At 38.5% G+C, this 19,214-nt stretch overlaps 1 protein-coding gene across 1 annotated transcript in view; it reads right to left on the bottom strand.

Annotated features, from left to right (window-relative positions):
- Positions 1 to 6,166, bottom strand: part of LOC137272494 (tachykinin-like peptides receptor 99D) — a 122,254-nt gene extending 116,088 nt beyond the window's left edge. Inside the window, exon 1 of the mRNA XM_067804878.1 lies at positions 5,349 to 6,166. Within this exon, the coding sequence (XP_067660979.1) occupies positions 5,349 to 6,083 (735 nt within the window). The 5' untranslated portion in view covers positions 6,084 to 6,166. The remainder of the gene's footprint in view (positions 1 to 5,348) is intronic.
- Between the last annotated feature and the right edge of the window lie 13,048 nt (positions 6,167 to 19,214).

The raw sequence follows: 19,214 nt of genomic DNA, 5'->3' as shown, positions 1-19,214 counted from the left end.
TAGAACTAATATGCAGTTTATGGTCTCAACATTATTTCACGAACCCCAGATGAAACGTTACCTTTCTTATTGTTGTCAAGGACACCGTTCACATATGTAAACTACAAGGGTTCTTGAACACTGTTACTTCGCTTAGGAATTACCTTTTCATCATCACTTCACTAAAGGATTTCACCCCACCAAGGATAAAATACTGCATGCCCTTTCTCATTTCATATGTTAAAATAAGACTGCTTCAAATGTTTGTGTAAACTGCAGATTTTGACCAAAAAAATATCAAAGTAGGTCAAATGAAAAATGAGATTAAACCGTGCCAAAAGCTCACTCACTCACACTGTAAATTACTTGAATCCATCATTCAATTATAAGGCATTGTTTAGTAAACACATCTATTGCCTGATTACGACATTGGCAGTAACATAAATAAATATATCCCGAAGCTATCTCCATTTATCTCTGGACCTGTCTCTTTATCGGCCTCATCTGTATCAGTATATCCAACCACTGTTTTAAACATTTGCATTGACGTCTATCGCGTTTCTTCTCAGTATGCCTGTCTGTTTATATATCCGGCCACATTTAAACCTATCTAGGCAGAGACATAATCCGTCTCCAAATTGCATTCCAACTGCCAGCTATTCTTTAACGCTGTCTCCCTACCCATTTGTACATGTCAAACCCGATTATTTCAAGAGGTTGGTGCGAATGTCTGATGGTGCAGGTATTGTCCATCAATACACGGATCCGAACGGTTAATAGTCTGAATGGCTGACTGTGACAGAATAGTATTTTCAATCTGCGCTTCCAAACAAATAATTTCTCTGAATTCTTCAGGCAAATTTTCACATTCCTAAACATTATTTCTCAAACCAAACCGAAAATATCTGCATGAAAACACGCCTTTTGTGTTCAAACTACTGAATGTGTAAGTGACTGTGGTTACACGACAGTAATACTACTGAAACAAATACATGCTCACTACATACGTAATCAGGGTACCGATCCATAAAAGCGTTGGTACGACATTCGTAAGTCTGTTATATAAACTACAGAGTCGTAACGTTTCGAACGCTTTGTGGATCGGAGCTCTGAACGCTACAGTAACGCTGGTTACAGCGGCGATGTCATATGGATGCAGAAAGGTTTCGTCGCTTCTATGGCAATATTCCATTTGCATCGCGACAGACTGCTCATGCACGGTTTATAAAATACCAGTATCTGGAATAGGAACCGGATCTTCGGAGCGATGAACGAAGACATTACTCACATGTCTACTAATCACCCCTTACCAGAAAAAAACAACAGAACATGCGTATATCAGATATCAGTGTTGAGCTGTTCAGGCGTATCGGTGTTCTTTGTGTCAAAACATGTCCATGTTGCTTAAACACTAAATTCGATTTCAGTGCTAAAAAGTATGCCTCGTGGACCACCGTTTAACTTTGATTACGAAGAGAAAACTCTCCCGGACACGTGGCGGAGAACATAGACAAATCGGGAGGGGTGGAGATGGTGATCGGTAGCAGAAACTCAGCCTCTGCTGATACTGCCATGGAGACACAGATTTTATGGTTCTCACAATAAGCCGCTTTGATTGCAATCCATATCCCAAAGGAGTCAAGGAAATTCAGTTCGATCTGGAACGAGTTCCTTCTTGCTACATAAATCCAGAAAGAAAGGTAAACGACCCTGGGAGATTGGTAACTCGGGGCTTATGTCAATGATAAGAAACAAATGCATTTCTCTCTACAAATGAAGACCAATGATTTCTTAGATACGAATAGGAGTCCTTTGTACCTGGAATCTTTGGATGAAGCTAACGCATTTCATTTACCTATATTGCTCGTTTGTGTGCACGGAGAAATAGTGGTATTATTTGCATGGATTTATTTCCCTTGTTATTGTACTAACCTGTAAATTGAGGCACTGAAATGGCGGGTTAAGCAAAATATCTCTTGCATGACTTGCAAACAGAAAATCTAAGCATTTTACACAAATTTAATGACCTGATATTTATTCATAGTTTATTTAAAATGATTTTATATGTCATTAGTTTTGTGTGTGTTTTACAACTTGACGAATATTAAAGTGAATTTTGACGTAGATGACGAAAACGTGAAATAACATAGCAAAATGTGGTGCAACAGTGGTGAGGGTTCATGTGCACTCGTGTCAATATTAATATTAAATGGGTAACACCACTAAAGGTGTGCTATATCGACAAAATGGATGCATCAATACTGAAACACAGAAATGACATGCTTGGTTATTGATCAACACCCGTGACAGGACATAACGACAGTCGCAAGTCAAGTCGCCTGTAGTATAACGGTACCTCGTTTGAACTATGTACACGGGTAAATCGAAAGTCGATTAGTCTTGCTATTTTTAAAGGGTTTCATTTCGCTAACGGTATAGGTTTAAATGGAAAACCGTGACTTATGCTTAGGGATTATTAACGCTGTTAGGAACAGGTTGATAGCTAAACGAACCTGTTACCGCAAACACCTGGTGTCATTACTGATTTCCAGTGTTGAATTAACTTGATGTTGGCCGTACGCGCCATAATGGAATCCGTTTAATCGGTAATAAGTTCATGAGCCGACCTTTTTATGTTCACAGATTGACTTTTCTACAATTCAGACGTATTTCTTTGTGAAAAAATCTGATCTGAAGTACTGTTCATTAACACGTTCTTGAGAGGCATATAGTCGCTGGTTTTCAGGTATAAGAAAAAATATTAACATGTCATCTTTATTTTACAGGGCGTTGGGGTAGCCCAGTGGTTAAAGCGTTCGCCGTCACGCCGAAGACTCGGGTTCGGTTCCCCCTATGGGTACAATGTGAGAAGCCCATTTACAGTGGCCCCGCGCCGTGATATTGCTGGAATACTGTTGAAAGCGGCGTAGAACCAAATTCACTCACTCACTCTTGGTTCGTGATGTTAATTTATGTAACTAATTCGAGATATTGCCGACTCCATAGGACTCCTCTAGTGAATCCATCTAAGAATGCTGGGGTATGTGTCGCAGAGAGGTGAGTGGTCGGTTATCTTATTAGAAAAGCCCTCTCTCTGTCTGTCTCTCTCTCTCTCTCTCTCTCTCTTTCTCTATCTATCTCTTCTCTCTTCTTTTCTGCTCTCTTAACATCTTCCTCCTCTGTCTGACACTCCCTCCTATCTCTTACATACATACATACATACATACATACATACATACATACATACATACATACATACATACATACATACATACATACATACATGACACCCCGCACAATGTCAAATAATGCAAGCTGTCGCAACGTCCTAAAACTTCATTGTATTAATCTCACAGTTTTAGCACGTGCGGAAACAAATCCTTATCATCCTAAATATATCATACTACCTGGGACAGGCGTGTGCGAGTCACGAGGTGTGATCGTCGACAAAGCCAGATGCTTCACAGCGATTGTTCCGCCTTTCTATCAGATAGCGATCTACTGATGTGACGTATTGCTCTAGCCGCCATATGGACGTTGTAGGTCAAACGTATCCCGTAACCTAGACATACTGTCAACATCACGCGTGTCATTGTTCCCAACCGTGACGTGAAGCTATTCGTTACCGTTCAAACATTCCAAATGTCGCGAGCAGGACGCAAGCATTTCGCCTCGCCATCGCGAGCAGAGAAAGTTCGTTGACGGTGTAATGCGTACGGACATTGTTCCAGCAATGGAAAACGTCAACAGTGTGCAAAAATGCATCTTGAACTACTGTGCAAATGGTTATTCGAAGCTAAGAGTGGTTATTATTTATGTGAATTCAAAGTGTTAAGAAAACACCATGTAAAGCACATTTCGGATGCCCGCCTCAATGGTGTCGGTGGAATATTGCGAAGTGGCGTAACACCTGATTTCAAAACTTACGTACACCTAGCAAACTGGAAAAGATGAACGTGTACCTTTCCGTTATGATTTTGTATTGTGCATAGCATGTGTTTATGTTATGTATTCGCTCTGACAGAAGATTACATGAAGGTTTAGAATGAAAAGCATAGCTTCAGAAACACTGACATAAAGTCTCAGCCTCTACAGGTGACATGGACAAAGGCTTGTGTCTAACATTAAATAGAACCATAAAGCCCTTTGAACATCCATAAGAAATATCTGCTAAGAGCAGATCTGATTGTACAATTGCTCACAATACGTTTGTTGGACAACAGTGGCAGCGGAATCACATCTGTGCGATACGGTCTGTAAACATTCGAGTCTGGAACACAATCTATGCCGCATATATTTGAAGTCTTAGAGTTTATTCGTGCTTACATAAACGCTGATAAATTTGCTGATGAATCTATATTTGAATACAGATAAACATGTAATGATGAGACACAAGCTAAGTACTTTACAGGGCTGAACAATAAAAGCAGTCAACATGACATATCATATGATCATATGAGAACTTTACAGAAACTCTCTTTGTATTCAGACGCGCTGAGTGTAATGGCAGTGTTGTAAACGATCCTCTGGCGATATCAACAGATTCAAACTTTAACATGAATTGCTTTCAACTGCAAGAGAGGACGCTCTTGCATTCTCGAGTACTTGGCGGTAGCGGTTGCTCACAATATATACAGTAACTACAAAGCGTCAAGGCGATACGGGAACATTATACAGGTGGAGCATCCGACCACTGTGCACGGGACGGCCTACCTGTGAAAACACTCCCTCGGAAATAATATTTGTGTAACCTTTAATTCAGTTGACTGCGCATCCGGACTCTATCAATCGAAGGATGATTGATGATAGTTTGTGTTACCTAAGTATTCTGTAGGTGTCTATTCGTTGATTTCCGCCTAATGTCCAGACAAATGTACATATCAAGTTTTCTTGCACTTGTTGCACAGTATGGCGAATCTTTAAAGTGGCTTTTAGAACATGAATGACGAAAACATGTATTCACATAGGAAATGTGTTCAACACCGGTTTGAATTTGTATGTCTACTCGTTACGTATTATCTTGATGTCGTTGAAGATACAAGCACAATACTGCTGCGAATCTTTAAAGTCATTTTTAGAACAAAACGAAAACAGACGAAAACATGTGATCACATGGGAAATGTGTTCAGCAGGGGTTTCAGTTAATATGTCTATTGGTTGAGTATTATCTTGTCATTAAGACGACTTTACGTGTCAACACTGATCTCTTTAGACTTGTTGCACAATGCGGCGATTCGTTTTAGCACATAAACGTTTAATCAAAGAGCTTCTGAATCAGTTTATATGCCTACTCGTTGCGTTCTATCTTGATGTGCTGAAAGATAGAAGTTGAGTACTGCTGTGTGTAATGGTAAGAAAAGGACACTTACCTTTCTCTTGTTTCTGCTGCGGACGTCTTCTGTTGGGTTGGTATTTCCGGGAGCACGAGCTCCCCAAATATAACATCCGATGCGGAAGTAGCAAACACTGATAACTAGCAGAGGCATCATGTATTGTACAAGTATTATGTATAAGTTATAGTAAAACGGGAAGTTTTTCAGTTGTCTTGGGAAATCAAACTGGCATGTATCCTTATCAACCTTGTAGAACAGTGCACAAGGAAGTCCAGAAAGGATGGCAAACCACCATATCGCCGTAATGATGATAGCGGCGGAACGTTTGGAGCATCCAGCTTTGAAAGGATGAAGCACCGCGATGTACCTGTCGACGGCGATGACGCTTAGCGTGATGATACTGACGTTGACGGAGATGATCTGCACGAAAGGAGCAAGAGAGCACATGAAGTTGGCTAAAACCCATCGCTGTAGCAACGCTGCTTGAAATTGAAATGGAATGCTGAACAAACCGATGATGACGTCGGCCACGGCGAGATTGGCGATGAAGATGTTGGTGACGGTGTGCATGCGGCGGTTCCTGACGATGACGAGGATGACGAGGCCGTTGCCGATGACGGCGAGGAGGGATATTGAGCCATATAAGAATGCCAGGAGGAATATTAGTCCAGGAGGAACGTCATATGCCTCGTCTTCAATAGTTACGTTCCTCTCCGTCAACGTCAGATTATACAACGTGTGAGGGAATGACGTGTTGGTTGAAAAACTCATAGTATCGCTCTGAGATATCTCTTTCCTTTAATCAGGGATTTAGATCTTGAGAAACATGTTTAAAAGTACAAAGCCTGGGACACAAGCGGCCTTAAAGGTTCATGACGAACAAGACGTTACAGATATTCAAGATGCCATGTCCAAAGATGTACTGTTGAAATGTCCTACCACTTAGAAACACTGTCTTCAGATATACGTTTCCCGAGTCTTACACAATGCACATGTTCATCTGTGATGTCAAACATCGTGAAACATTCTTTTTTCATGTAAGAGGACGTTATACCTAACGTCGTAATGTCATCCCACAAGTGTCTCGCTGTCGCACTGTGGTCAACTGTTCAAATCATGGACTCTTAAGTGACAACATATCTCAACTAAACACTGACAGAAGTTAATTCATTTCCGTGGATTGTCCGTACCGAGTGAAATGTGTGAACTACACTGTCTTTTGCGACCTAACATTTAATACTCTTTCGATACAGTTATTAGTTTTAGAATGCAATTATTTCATTCTACGTTTGAATACATAAATAATTACAATTTGAAAACAAAACTGACACAAGAAATGTAATTTTCTCCTTCGAGGCAAACCTAATTGTAGGCAAAAATTGTCAAAAAAATAAACATTAAATTATGCTCTAATAAGGGAACCACTCAACAAAAATGGTTGTATACGAATTAAACAGCAGAATGCCAGTAAGATTTAATCTTTTCATAAAAAGACAATAATGATCAACACGGACGAATCCATTACTCGGATGCAAATATCGGATTTGTAAAACTGAAAGGACCTGTCATGTAGGAAGTTCAATGAAACAAAACTGTCCTGAAGTACATGTACCTCCAAATTCTGTAGACTCTTCCAATTCACGTTTCCTTCGATATTATACTCTCCAGCACTCCAACACCGTTTCCGTCACAATTCCTGCAGAACTTTGACAGGGCTTTTTCAACGTTGAGAATATCACATTTTCATTCGCTGGCCTGGTTCCGTGGATTACATAAAATTAAGATACGAATTTAAATCACTCTGTAAATAACTTGAGTAAAGTTTAACCTCACATGATCTGCAGTGACTGGCCTGTGCCAAACTGCGTCGACCATAGCATAACCCTCACGGATCAATACCCCGTATCACGTGACTGTGACGTCACCGCGCGGAGCCTTCTCCGCGTTCGCTGGCGAAGGCGCTCAGCATATGATAAGAAAACCTGCCTGCAAGAAGTTTCCCAGTGTGTCTCAGTTCGTGGGACTGAGACGATGCTCTCTGGGAGATTTCTAACTTTCAAGCGACTATGCTGGATGTATGACAATCTATATGACAAGAGAAATTTGCAATGTAAAATTTTGTCAGCAATTTTGTGTTCTTATCGAGCAGCTCCCGGTTTCGTGGATATCGATCTCGCAACAGAAGCAGACATTGTGCCACGTAGACTAGCGGGAACACCTCCCCAAAAACGGATTTTCCTACATCTGTTAAACTTCTAAAAATTGCACGTTGAATACTTTCATCTCGTAAATTCAAACTTGACGCAACATCATGCAGTTGTTAGAAGTAAGAAGTACTGGTATTCATTCACCAGGATGGTGATGTCATAAACTGACATTCACTTACAGATGGGTGATGGATGGGATTGAATGGTTGTGTTCGTGGTGACGTGTGTCTGCGGGAAAAAATATGACAGCAATTTGCTTTCTTTCATAATCATTTTACAGTCTGCTATTGTAATCCGATGACTAGATTGCTGTGAAGTTTGTTTGTTTTTTTTTCTCCACGAATCCTGTAAAGTCCGCCAGGTCACTCCAACATGCTCTATATAAATGTCCGCTCGATTGACACTATATTTTTTGTCAAATGTGATAAAGAACAGCATGTAAACGGATCTAATCATCTTACCAAAATAGGAAGATATCAGTAAAAAATATATATTTTCATAAACATAAAAGTTCAGAAGGATACACTTAATACATGATCTAGAATAAAACTTGTCGGACTTCGATTTTGTGGAAGCGGCGGTGCCTTAATTGGTGGGTTGGATCGCTGAGTTTGCGGTCAGACGATTAGGTGCCGTACTCTGAGAGTGTATGCTCGAATCTCGGGATGAGGGTTAACAGCCCGAAACACGAAAAAATCAATATTCTACAGAAAAATCAAATAAATAAATAACATATGTTATGTTTTCAGAATCATAAACTATTTTCTATTATCCATTCCATGAAGCTCATCTGAACCGATCAAAGTAATCACGTGGCTTTTTCAGTTTTGATACATCCATGATTTTAATAAGAATCCGACTTTTCTAACCACCTGCGAGACAAGCAGCAAGAATTAATCTACCATGTGAGATGTAAATCTATTGAGGACACATACACGTGACTTAAACTGCTTGACACCTGTGACCGGACGTGGAAGTCACATGGCTAGCCTCCCTTTGACCCTCCGAGGTCGATTCATGGCCATGCGCATCATGCGTCATTTGTTGACCTCGATCAGGGCTGATGTTATTAACGAACATGCCCCTGACGTGAGAGATGGTAACTGACGCCAGGAGTCGGCGAAAACGTATTGACCTGTCTTATTCAAAGAGCTACTGACATTGTTGTACACTGCTTTTAACACATACGGCGGGTTGATGCATTGCTCACAGATTTCAAGACTATAGGTCGTTAAGAGGACGACCAAGAAGAAAGGAATTTTGGACGGGACATATTTCAAAATCAGGATAACAAACACTCTTTGTGAAACGAGAACGACTTATGATTTAATTGTACAGTGGTGTAAGCTCAAATGTTTATTTGTTTTTTGTTTAACGAGCACTTGTTATTTCAAGGCGGTCTTTGAATAATAGAGGTGTGGGTTATCCTAATGGTTAAAGCGTTTGCTCGTCACGCCGAAGACCCAGGTTCGATTCCAAATATAGATACAATGTGTGAAGTGACTGTCCATTTCTGGTGCGGTACTGTTGAAATATTGCTAAAAACGGTGAATTTAATAATCGAATCCGGTTCAGACTATAAAGTGATTGATACCAAATGTATCTCACAATCCAGTCTAGTTAGTCCTGAATGTCAATTCTAACCTGGCTCTTCAGGGATGTTTCAAAGGGAGACGAGGACCATTAACTAGCATTTCTACTTTCATAAATCATATCATGGTTTTGTATTGACAGGATATAGTACAAACGTGCAATGAGAGAAGTCAAGCAGATGAAGTCAATAAAAACGTGTATCTCGAACATTAACTAAACCAAATTGTTTTAGAGTTGTTTCAATATCTCAAACATGCAGTTGAGTAAAATATAATTGTCATGTTAAAATAAGCGAAAATACTTTTTGCGATTAAAAAACAATCTTTTCATCACAGTTTAAACATACTTGTAGTGCCGAGACGGAGGTGAAACTGGTGACAAGAAATGGGTACAATTTCCATTCATATGAACACAGTCAATGTAGTTCATAATAGTTATGCAATCGTTCCCTCATTTCATAATAAAAGAGACCCCGTTGGCTTGATCATACTTTGATATGGAGATGACTCATAACATATGACTGTCCTTCAATAAGTTGGAAGTCAGGTTCAAGTTAGGAGTTAGCCCCGAAAATAATTCACTTTTACTGACTGCGCCCTAAAGCAAAATGCATTTTCTTGGTACCATGTTAAAACCTTCAACTTTTTATGAATGGCCGTTTTATCCTTGAAAAATTGCATCGTTGGGTTTCATTTTTCGTCTTCAGTCGGAAATGACCAACGGTGCTTTCAGTTTCCATGGCAACACTCATTTACAAGGCATAGAAAAAGTTTTTCGGGGAAAGCATAAAATTATTTTTAGATTCCACCGGATAACAGCTTTTGAACATTTGCACAAAAAGTAAGGGAGTGTTCGAAGAACATCTGGTTCATTTGTTTCTGGCTTGATCTGTAAAATTTCTTGTCCAGTGATACGTCTGTTTTTGCGCACCCTCGTGCATTACGATGTGTGGACAGTTAAAAAGGTATGATTGAAACTCGTCCGGACTGCAGACAGTAGCGCTGCTGTTCAATGTGGAAGCGAACCAAGTCGTTGCTATTTCTTAATGCCTGATACATTATGTGCTAATTTCTCACATGTTTGACATTTTCTATATTTTCCTCTCATCAACATTTCAAAATAAACTGATGCTATATTTGTGTCACAAAACTAATGAACTTGTAACTAGCGACATAGATTGAAACACAGTTTTGTCGAAATACTGTTGTCTCGAAGTAAGCATTTGTCCCTTTATATGCGACATGCGTATTTGATAATTCGAACTTCAAGTATTTACGTAGGACCCTTCAACGTCGACACAGAGTTGTTGACTGTGATCGTTTCACCTGGGAGGGACTAGAGATAGAAAATATGCCAACTATATTGGTTGTTATTGACGTCTAATTGAGAGATTATTAGTCTCTTGGCATCTGGCAGTCAAAGCAAATTTGAATCAAACAAATATATTTTTCAGGACATATAAATTATATGATGTACCTTTGTTTGACGCCATAGTCACGTATAGTTCATCTGACAGTCTGTGTACAATCACAATTAGACCAGACAATATAGTGATTGACAGACTGAGCATCGAAACCAACTCAACGGGTCCAGACTATCGATCGTTTCTATCCTGGTTAATGACGTACGTCCATTTAAAAGTAAATAATTGCTCTTGTTACATACAGACAATTTCTCAGTGTAGCACAAGACACAAAATACATTTACAAATTACCGCAAACAGGCCATTGTTGCTAGCCACATTCCGTTTCAGTACATATATACATGGTGAGGCAGGGTGACATGGTTGTTTCGATGTCATCCTACCATTACGGGCGTGGTTTGGCGCTCCTGACTTCGACCTCTGGAATGTCTTATCGAGACTAGATTATTCGTGTCCGTCACACAGTTGAGCTAGTACTGAGAGTGGAGTTACCCAACAAAAATATTAATGTTACATGAGGTTAAAAGTTTACATTTACTTGACAAGATGTGTATGCCACTGTTAGTATTTGATAGTATATATATTTATTCATAACTCATGGCATTTACATACTGTATTATTAGTGTCCTTTATACAGTCAGGCTACCGAGGGTGATGTTAACCAACAAGTTATATGAGGTTAAATGCTTATATACTTGACAAGATGTTTATGCCAATGTCAGCATTTGATATTACATTTAGTGTAACTCATGCCAATTACATACTATATTACTGAAAGACCGCTTAATTGAATGAATGAACATTGCTTTATGACACAAAAGTACATAAATAGTTGCAGGAACCATGGGTGTTGCAATTGCCATCCTTGCATCTTCGCCGCGACATAAGGCTATCAGTACGTATCACCACGATAATTCACTCCACTGTTCCCTGCTCCACACCCATTTTGCTGGTGCGCCGGTACTGACTGAAATACCGTTCAAATTATTGACTAATTCCACCTTTCCTCAAAATGCCTTATAACAATTTTAGTAACCACCACTCCAAATGTCTCTTCTTACGGAGCAGTGGGGTAGTCTGGTAATTAACGCGTTTGCTTCTCGCCCGACGGCACCTGTTCAATTCCCTGTATGGGAAAAGTATGTGGTGCTCGTCGCTGTTTGAAGTTGATAAATGCACTGCTTAACCTCACTCACTCAATCAATCACTCACTTTTTGCTGATGAATATTTTTAAACAAGATAGCTATTTATCTGGATGAAATGTCAGTTGAACACTAAAGTGTCTTCTCCTAGTGTATTTTCTTACATAGTCTTTCAGTAATATTTGTGGCGTCGAGAATCTGACTTCGATTCAATACTCAATCCAGTATCATTACTTTGTTCACGTTTTGACTTTTGACCATATTTCTTCGTCTCTAACCATTCCGATATCATTAAGGGCATCTCGTCCTTATCATAATCTTTCTACCCCCTTTCCCCTTATCCCTTCCCATCATAGTCACAACCCCTTATATCTACTTGAAAAGCATAAATGACAAACAAATAATCATCAGACAATATGCCTGATAACAAAGAACAGCATACAGCATTTACAAATCACCACCATTAAGGCGGAAATGATTAGCTTGGACTGCACACATTGAATAAAAAAGAAAACTTCCAAAATGTGATAGCTGATACTTTAGACGTGTTCATTTCATTCATTTCGGAGAGAAATTATTGTGTTTTGAAATCACTATTCGGTTTTATTTGCTGAAGAAATCCATCAATATTCTGTCAAAATGATAGGAACATCTCTATTATTATATTTTCTTCTCTTAAAGGATAAATGGTGACTTGGTTTCTGATTAAAGGTTGCAACACTCCAGCAGAATTGTGTTCTCTGAAACTTGAAACAAAGTCATTCCTTTAAATATTGACAAAACATATTTGTAAAAATATTTGAAAAATATTCCTTCATGTGAGTCAGTATTATGCACTAGAGTGTCAACTGCCGACGTTCGTGCATTTGTCTCCGTATGAACAATGCTTGTACATGTACATTGTCTGTACAAGCATTTATAGGAGGGGTCGTAAAGGCGTCGACCTTTCGTGCACTTTTCATGTCGAGTGGCTTGATGGGTTGGCTTTAATGCCACTTTTATCGATGTTACAGTTACATCATTCGACGATTTTGCAAAGAAATTAATATATGGATTATGCAGCCTTGAACAGGGAGAAATACATGCCAATTCTTTGAAGGATAAATGCCATAAGTCATTATTATCCAAGATTTTTTCTCAGCCAGAATATTACGATTGTGTTCTCTAAAACTTGAAACAAAGTCATTCCTGTAAAAGTATTTGCAATATATTCCTTCATGTGAGTCAGTATTATGCATGAGTGTGTCATCAACGCAGCAACAAATTTACGATTGTTCTGAGCTTGATTTCCATGTTCCATTTTGTTAACACATACTTTTCAGTACGATAGCTCTTTTTCTTGACGTTGTGTCATTTGGACACACGCATCATCTTCTCGTGTGTTTACTTACATAGTTCTTTCAGAAACGTTCGTGGTGTTGAGAATATGATTACTATTCAATCCTTAATCCCGTACTATTCCTTTGTTTACGTTTTGAATTTTGATAGTTCTTCTTCGTCTCTAAATATTTTGATATCAGGGGCATTTCGTCTTTATCATAATCTATATACTCTCTTTCTCCTGATCCCTTCCAACCCTTGTTCACGCATAATTGTCAACACGATAGCTCTCTGTCTGAACGAAATGTCAGTATAACAACGAGGTATTCCTTCCTATTCTTCCTCGATCGTCTCAACATCATTCTTCTCCTTTGTAATCAATATCGCCTTATATCTTACAGAAAAGTGTAACTGACAGAGTCCCATACGAAGGAAAAATGAGTGTCTTCCACTGAAGAAGCTCGCGCATTTAGCTCCGTCGTAACGATACTTAGGTGTACAAGCGTTTCTAGGCGGCTTCACAGAGGCGTCATTGGCGCTTTGATTGGTTGGTGTTACAGCTATATCAGGCTGAAAACAATTTTAAGAATCTGGATTATGCAGGTTTGAACAATGAGAAATATATATCACTTTTTTTTATCAAAATGTAAACTACAACACAGGCATAATATAAATGGCTTTAAAGTGAAATGCTGCAAGATATCATTATCCAAGATTTTTCTCGTCCTAGAGAATAACAATTATATTTAGTGACAATTAGTCCTTCAAAAACTACTTCAGAGCAAAACAAAACAAAAGGAGACCCCCACGCGCCAATCCCAAGTGTACATAATTTGATAAAGAGATGTTGCATGCAGAAATAGCTAAAGGACTGCCCACACTAGAAACTGATCGTTAAAACAATAAAATGAAGGTAAAGGTCTCCTCTTCATTAAATATCAGGGAGAACGAATGAAACTTGCACAACGTCAGATGTTTCTGAAAGGTGAGCGGATAGTGTGTTTGCTCATCATTCCTCATCAGATATATTGTTTCTCTGTTTTTTCTCTTCCCATGGACCAGGTCGTGTAAACCTCTAAACATGTCTTATTGTTTTGTAAAACTACGGAAGCGTATTAGGGCCAGGGTGAAAAATTATTTTTGGGTGTCGCTATCTCTTACGTAGGAGATAGTACGTCCTGTCTAGGACTTACTACCCCCTACGTATGACTTAACATCTATTACGTAGGAGATAGTAAGTCCTACGTATGACTTAGTATCTCCTACGTAGGCACTTCTGTGCACGCAGATTATGACTAATGTGCAACGACCTCTGAAATATCCAGCGCGTAATAGAAAAATGTAACGAAGTGCAATGTGGTCGTCACGATATGGCTGAAATATTGCCGATGTGACGTTAAATATTAAGTCACTCACTCACTCAACATGTAACAGTGAACCAACTGCAACGCATAACAATAGGGCAAACTGAACGCGTGGCAGTTAAGTACAACAGTCGGTCCAACACATGAAAGTAATAAAGTCTACACTCACTTAAAACGCCCACTGTATGTTATATATATACACAGGGATGCAACGAAAATGAATTTCTTCGCTAACCTGGGGGAAACAACTGCAAACCTTATGCAGATTAATTGCATGACGTTGATTCATCAAATTGCTGAATATCGGGCAAACATCGTGCATGTGAAGTATTTGCCATTTTTGACCGAGTTTAATCATTTGTTGAACGCATGACAATAATCTTGTCAACGTTACGAATTTGTTTTATTTTACACCAATTCATGTGTAAACAGTACCTTTAAACAGTATGGAATGTTTTGCAACATCTAGTTTAGAACAGGTGATTAAAGTATGCGGCTACATTTACACTAGTGAACATAAACTTTTGATGGGTAGTATAGTTGAACAGAAGCGTCTAATGGTGAAGGAAACAGTAGACCCTTAGAGTAAATCAAACATCTGATAGTAGACTCTAATGGGAAATATAACACATAACTGTAGACTCTATACGTAAATGAAACACATGGCTGTAAACTCTAAAGAGTTACTAAACAGTCAAGAAGGGGGAGTTAAGTTGACCATTTCAGATTAATCTATATTAACATATATCGAGCATCTCGATACAAGAGATACTAAGTCCTACGTTGGTGATAATAAGTCCAACATAGGAGATCTTAAGTCCTATGTAGGAGACAGTAAGTCCTACGTACGAGATAGTAAATCCTACGTAGGTGATAACAAGTCCTACGTAGGTGATAATAAGTCCTTTGTAGGAGATACTAAGTCCTACGGAGGAGATAACACACACACACACACACACACACACACACACACAACACAATAACAGGTGTATTAACATTGCGTTAGTGTCATAAATATGCATTGACGTACATTTCTACTATCACTTCATAATCCGAACCTTTAAAAGGATATATTATGTACCTCGTGGCAGATACTATGTCCTAGGTAGGAGATAGTAAGTATAGTAAGTAGGACTTATTATCTCCTACGTAGCAGATGCTAAGACATAGGTAGGGGGTAGTAAGTCCTACACAGGACTTACTATCTCCTACGTAGGAGATAGTATGTCCTACGTAGGAGATAGTGACACCAAAAACATATTTCACATGAGAAAATCATCTTTGTGTTATATTAAAAGTTCGGGTTTTTTAAACTGAGAACCAAATCAGATTACTTTATATCCTAATAAGGTGTATTAATTTTTACTGTGTAAACAAATAAACATGCAAGATATATGTACAAGAATGTTACTAATCTGCTTAAATATGTTAGTTTGTGCTACGGAAATGTAATGAAAAGAGTACACGCTCAGTCGCAGAAGATATTTCCCAACGTGCCATTATGAGGACACCTTAGTTTAAAACAACTTGCTTGCCCGTTGAGTTCGTGATTGGAACCATCGATTTATTCACATGATTGCTTCAAATGTAATTACCAAGAAACAGAAAAGCAACATTTAGCCGTTAAAAGAGACCACATGCTTGCAAAACAAATGCTCAAGTTGGATTTGAAAGATTATTTCTGCCAAAGATATGGACGGGAATGAAACTGAGCAGTGTAATATAATGTTATATCCCTCGTAAACACTGATGAGTCAGATTTGCAGTTTGTAACGAACATGTCAGTTCTGTTTTTTTCTCCTGTTTGTTCAAGCACTGAACATGCTGACCATGCCTATGTTTTGTGAATGTATATATATAGCCCTTTATGTGGAGAGCTTGGCAGTGTTTATGGATATCTGGTGATGATTATGTTCATGTTGACGATGATGATAGTGATGGTGATGTTGGTAATCAGGATGATGACAAAATATTAATGAGGTTGGTAATGATCATTCACATATGGGTGTCTGTGAGGTGTATGGAGCAAAAACACCACGAGAGAGTTGTGTCCCTCAGCTTCATAAGTATGCGTGATCGAATCCAGTTCTGATCCATGGTCTGACAGCATCATATACACATAGTGGTGACTGGGCGGTGGGGTATATTAGGGATTACAGCGTTCGCTCATCACGCCGAGGAACCTGGTTCGATTCCTGGGTATATTGTGTGAAGCTCATTTCTGGTGTCCCCAACTGTGATACTGCAAGGCTATTGCTAAAAGCTGCATAGAACTAAACTCACTCACTCACTCACTCACTCACTCACTCACGTAGTGGTGACTCACATGTAGTAGATATTGCGCTAGTAACTTTTAACTTGTAAAACAACTGAAATAATATGACTCGAAGTCTTTGTTGACTCCTGTTATCGGGTCCCAAACAAATAGAACCATTTTCATTATATCAGTCGTTAGATTGTTCCCTTTACTGAACGCAGAATTACGCAGAAATATCTCGGAGTGAGGCAATGAATAATACACAAAACGATACATGTATTTTAAGAGCATCTTGGAAGTTTTACAAATGAAACTTATTTTTCAAAAGCATTAAAGGGACTGCCACTTTGTAAGACTGTTACATACAACCTTTCCATATGTTGTGAACTAAGTAGTTTTGCGGTGTCCCCGCCCTCATACTGCTGAAACATTGCGTAAAACCATACTCTCTCGCTTACTCACTGATTCACACAAAGCTCCAGAACTACGGAATGTCTTGGGGTTTCATTCAATCAAATAATCACTATCTTGGTATGGCATCCCATCCTAATCAAGAATCACTTGGGTAGATTTTTTTCACACTTATACACTTACATCAATCAAGCTATGGGTGATTAAGAAAGCAGAAAGCCTCGGAGATATGTCTTGACCTTATACAGTCAGTCACATGTGGAAGACAGAGAGATGTTAGAAAATACATCAAGTTCACAACTATGGTTGTTGCTTTCCATTACATTGTACAGACATACGCGAAGGAAAAACCCGAACATTGAGAAAAAAGACACTACAAGACCTTACAATGTATACACATATACACACTTCTGTTTTGCTATTGTTACGAGATTGTGTTTTCTGTAATTTGTATTACTATTGATTACGTGAAACTTATTATTGGGTCACAATGTTTACAATTTTCAGTGATAGTTATTATGGGTCACATTTCGTATCACGATATTAGTATTTTAGCGTCATGCCTTTTAAGGTAGCGCTTTAAAGTTGCCTCCCTTTATGCGCTCTTCCGTTTGGGGTGTGTTTTGACTGTTGGTAAACACGACACCGACCGTGAAGGTTCAATGGAATGCTCAAGAATCAGTGACTCTGTATATGAGGGCTGGCTGGCTGCTGTGTTGACGGGACATACACACGTACTTACGCCCGGAGTAATACTGGAGTTGTGTCATCATTCGGCCTACCTCCTCCGTCTGCCGCTTCGTCAACGATTGACCTACATTCAAGAAAGCTCGCTGTAACAGATTTAGAAGAACTGTTTCTCACTGAAAACAAAAACTTTTATGAATTCATGTTACATTTGTGACCCATTACTTTGACCATAAGATTTGACTCAGCTGCTTTGTACTAGAACCCTCTATTGTGAATCATTGTATCTTAGGTCAATACATATTAATGAATATTTCAGAATTCTCGGTGTTATATTTTGCTGGTTCATGGAGAATTTCTTAAACCTTTTTGTCACGGCAATTATTAACACCAATGCGAGACTTTCTGTGTAATTACGGAAATGTTTTGACATGCTTTTCAAGTCATCGTCATATAGAGCGGAAACGTTGCTATGTACGTAGTAAACGGCTGACATACCATTTATCTCAAATGATAAAAAAAACAACTTAACAAGCAGTTACAAGCAGAGACACAATTCCTGTGTGCAAACAAACCATTAAGCAGTAGAACGGTTGAATAAGCTGTCTCTTCTTTAACTCAGCTATGTTTACAGATAATCTTACGATCCATGGTAATGGTGTCAGTATATGCACATGCGCATGTTTCCCTCAGAGTTAATGCCATAGGTTTCTATGTTCACAGTACATCTGTATAATAGCTGATAAAAGATGTCTGTATTTGCACGTGCAAACCATCATTGTCTCCAGGCTTTCAGAATTTCATTTATTTTATTGATTATAAACAGTCAGTATTTCCATCTACGTTTCCTAAAAATTAATAGCATACTTTTAAATAAATGATAAATGGTGACACTTGTTCAGACTGTAAACAGGTAGTTTCCTCGAGGCTTTCGTCGTAGTTTACTGGTAATACAGTGAGTCAGTATCTCCATCCGTAAACAAATATTTTCCTTACAGCTTATATTTTGTTCCCAGTTGTAAGCTTTAAAGTTATATAATTTCACCTGCAAACAAAGGTTCCATATATATATATATATATATATATATATATATATATATATATATATATATATATATATATATATATATATATCCTGAATATTACCGATTTACTTCATTGCGAATTTGAAGCTTGATTTTTTCTTTCGTTAGTCACAATGAACAAACCAATTTGACTGACCGTTTATTTTACAGGTAAGACTAGTTCATGATGGAGAAGAAGGATAGTAAGGTAGTGTTTATATTGACGAGCGGGTTAGTAGTATTAATTCAAACTGAAGTTTTTGTTTAGTTTAAAAGATTTGAATATCATTTCCAGTTTTAATTTTATATCTGCGATAAAGTGGTTGATTCACTGTCCTTCAGCGACACGTGTTTATAATCTACCTGTAATTATCCTGAAATTATAAGTTATTTTTAGTCACGATATGACTGAAATATTGCCGGTGTGACTTAA

Source organism: Haliotis asinina, chromosome 2, assembly GCF_037392515.1.
Source record: "Haliotis asinina isolate JCU_RB_2024 chromosome 2, JCU_Hal_asi_v2, whole genome shotgun sequence".
Lineage (NCBI taxonomy): Eukaryota > Metazoa > Mollusca > Gastropoda > Lepetellida > Haliotidae > Haliotis > Haliotis asinina.
The sequence above is the reverse complement of the archived record's forward strand: the minus strand, read 5'-3'. Positions and strand labels throughout refer to the sequence as shown.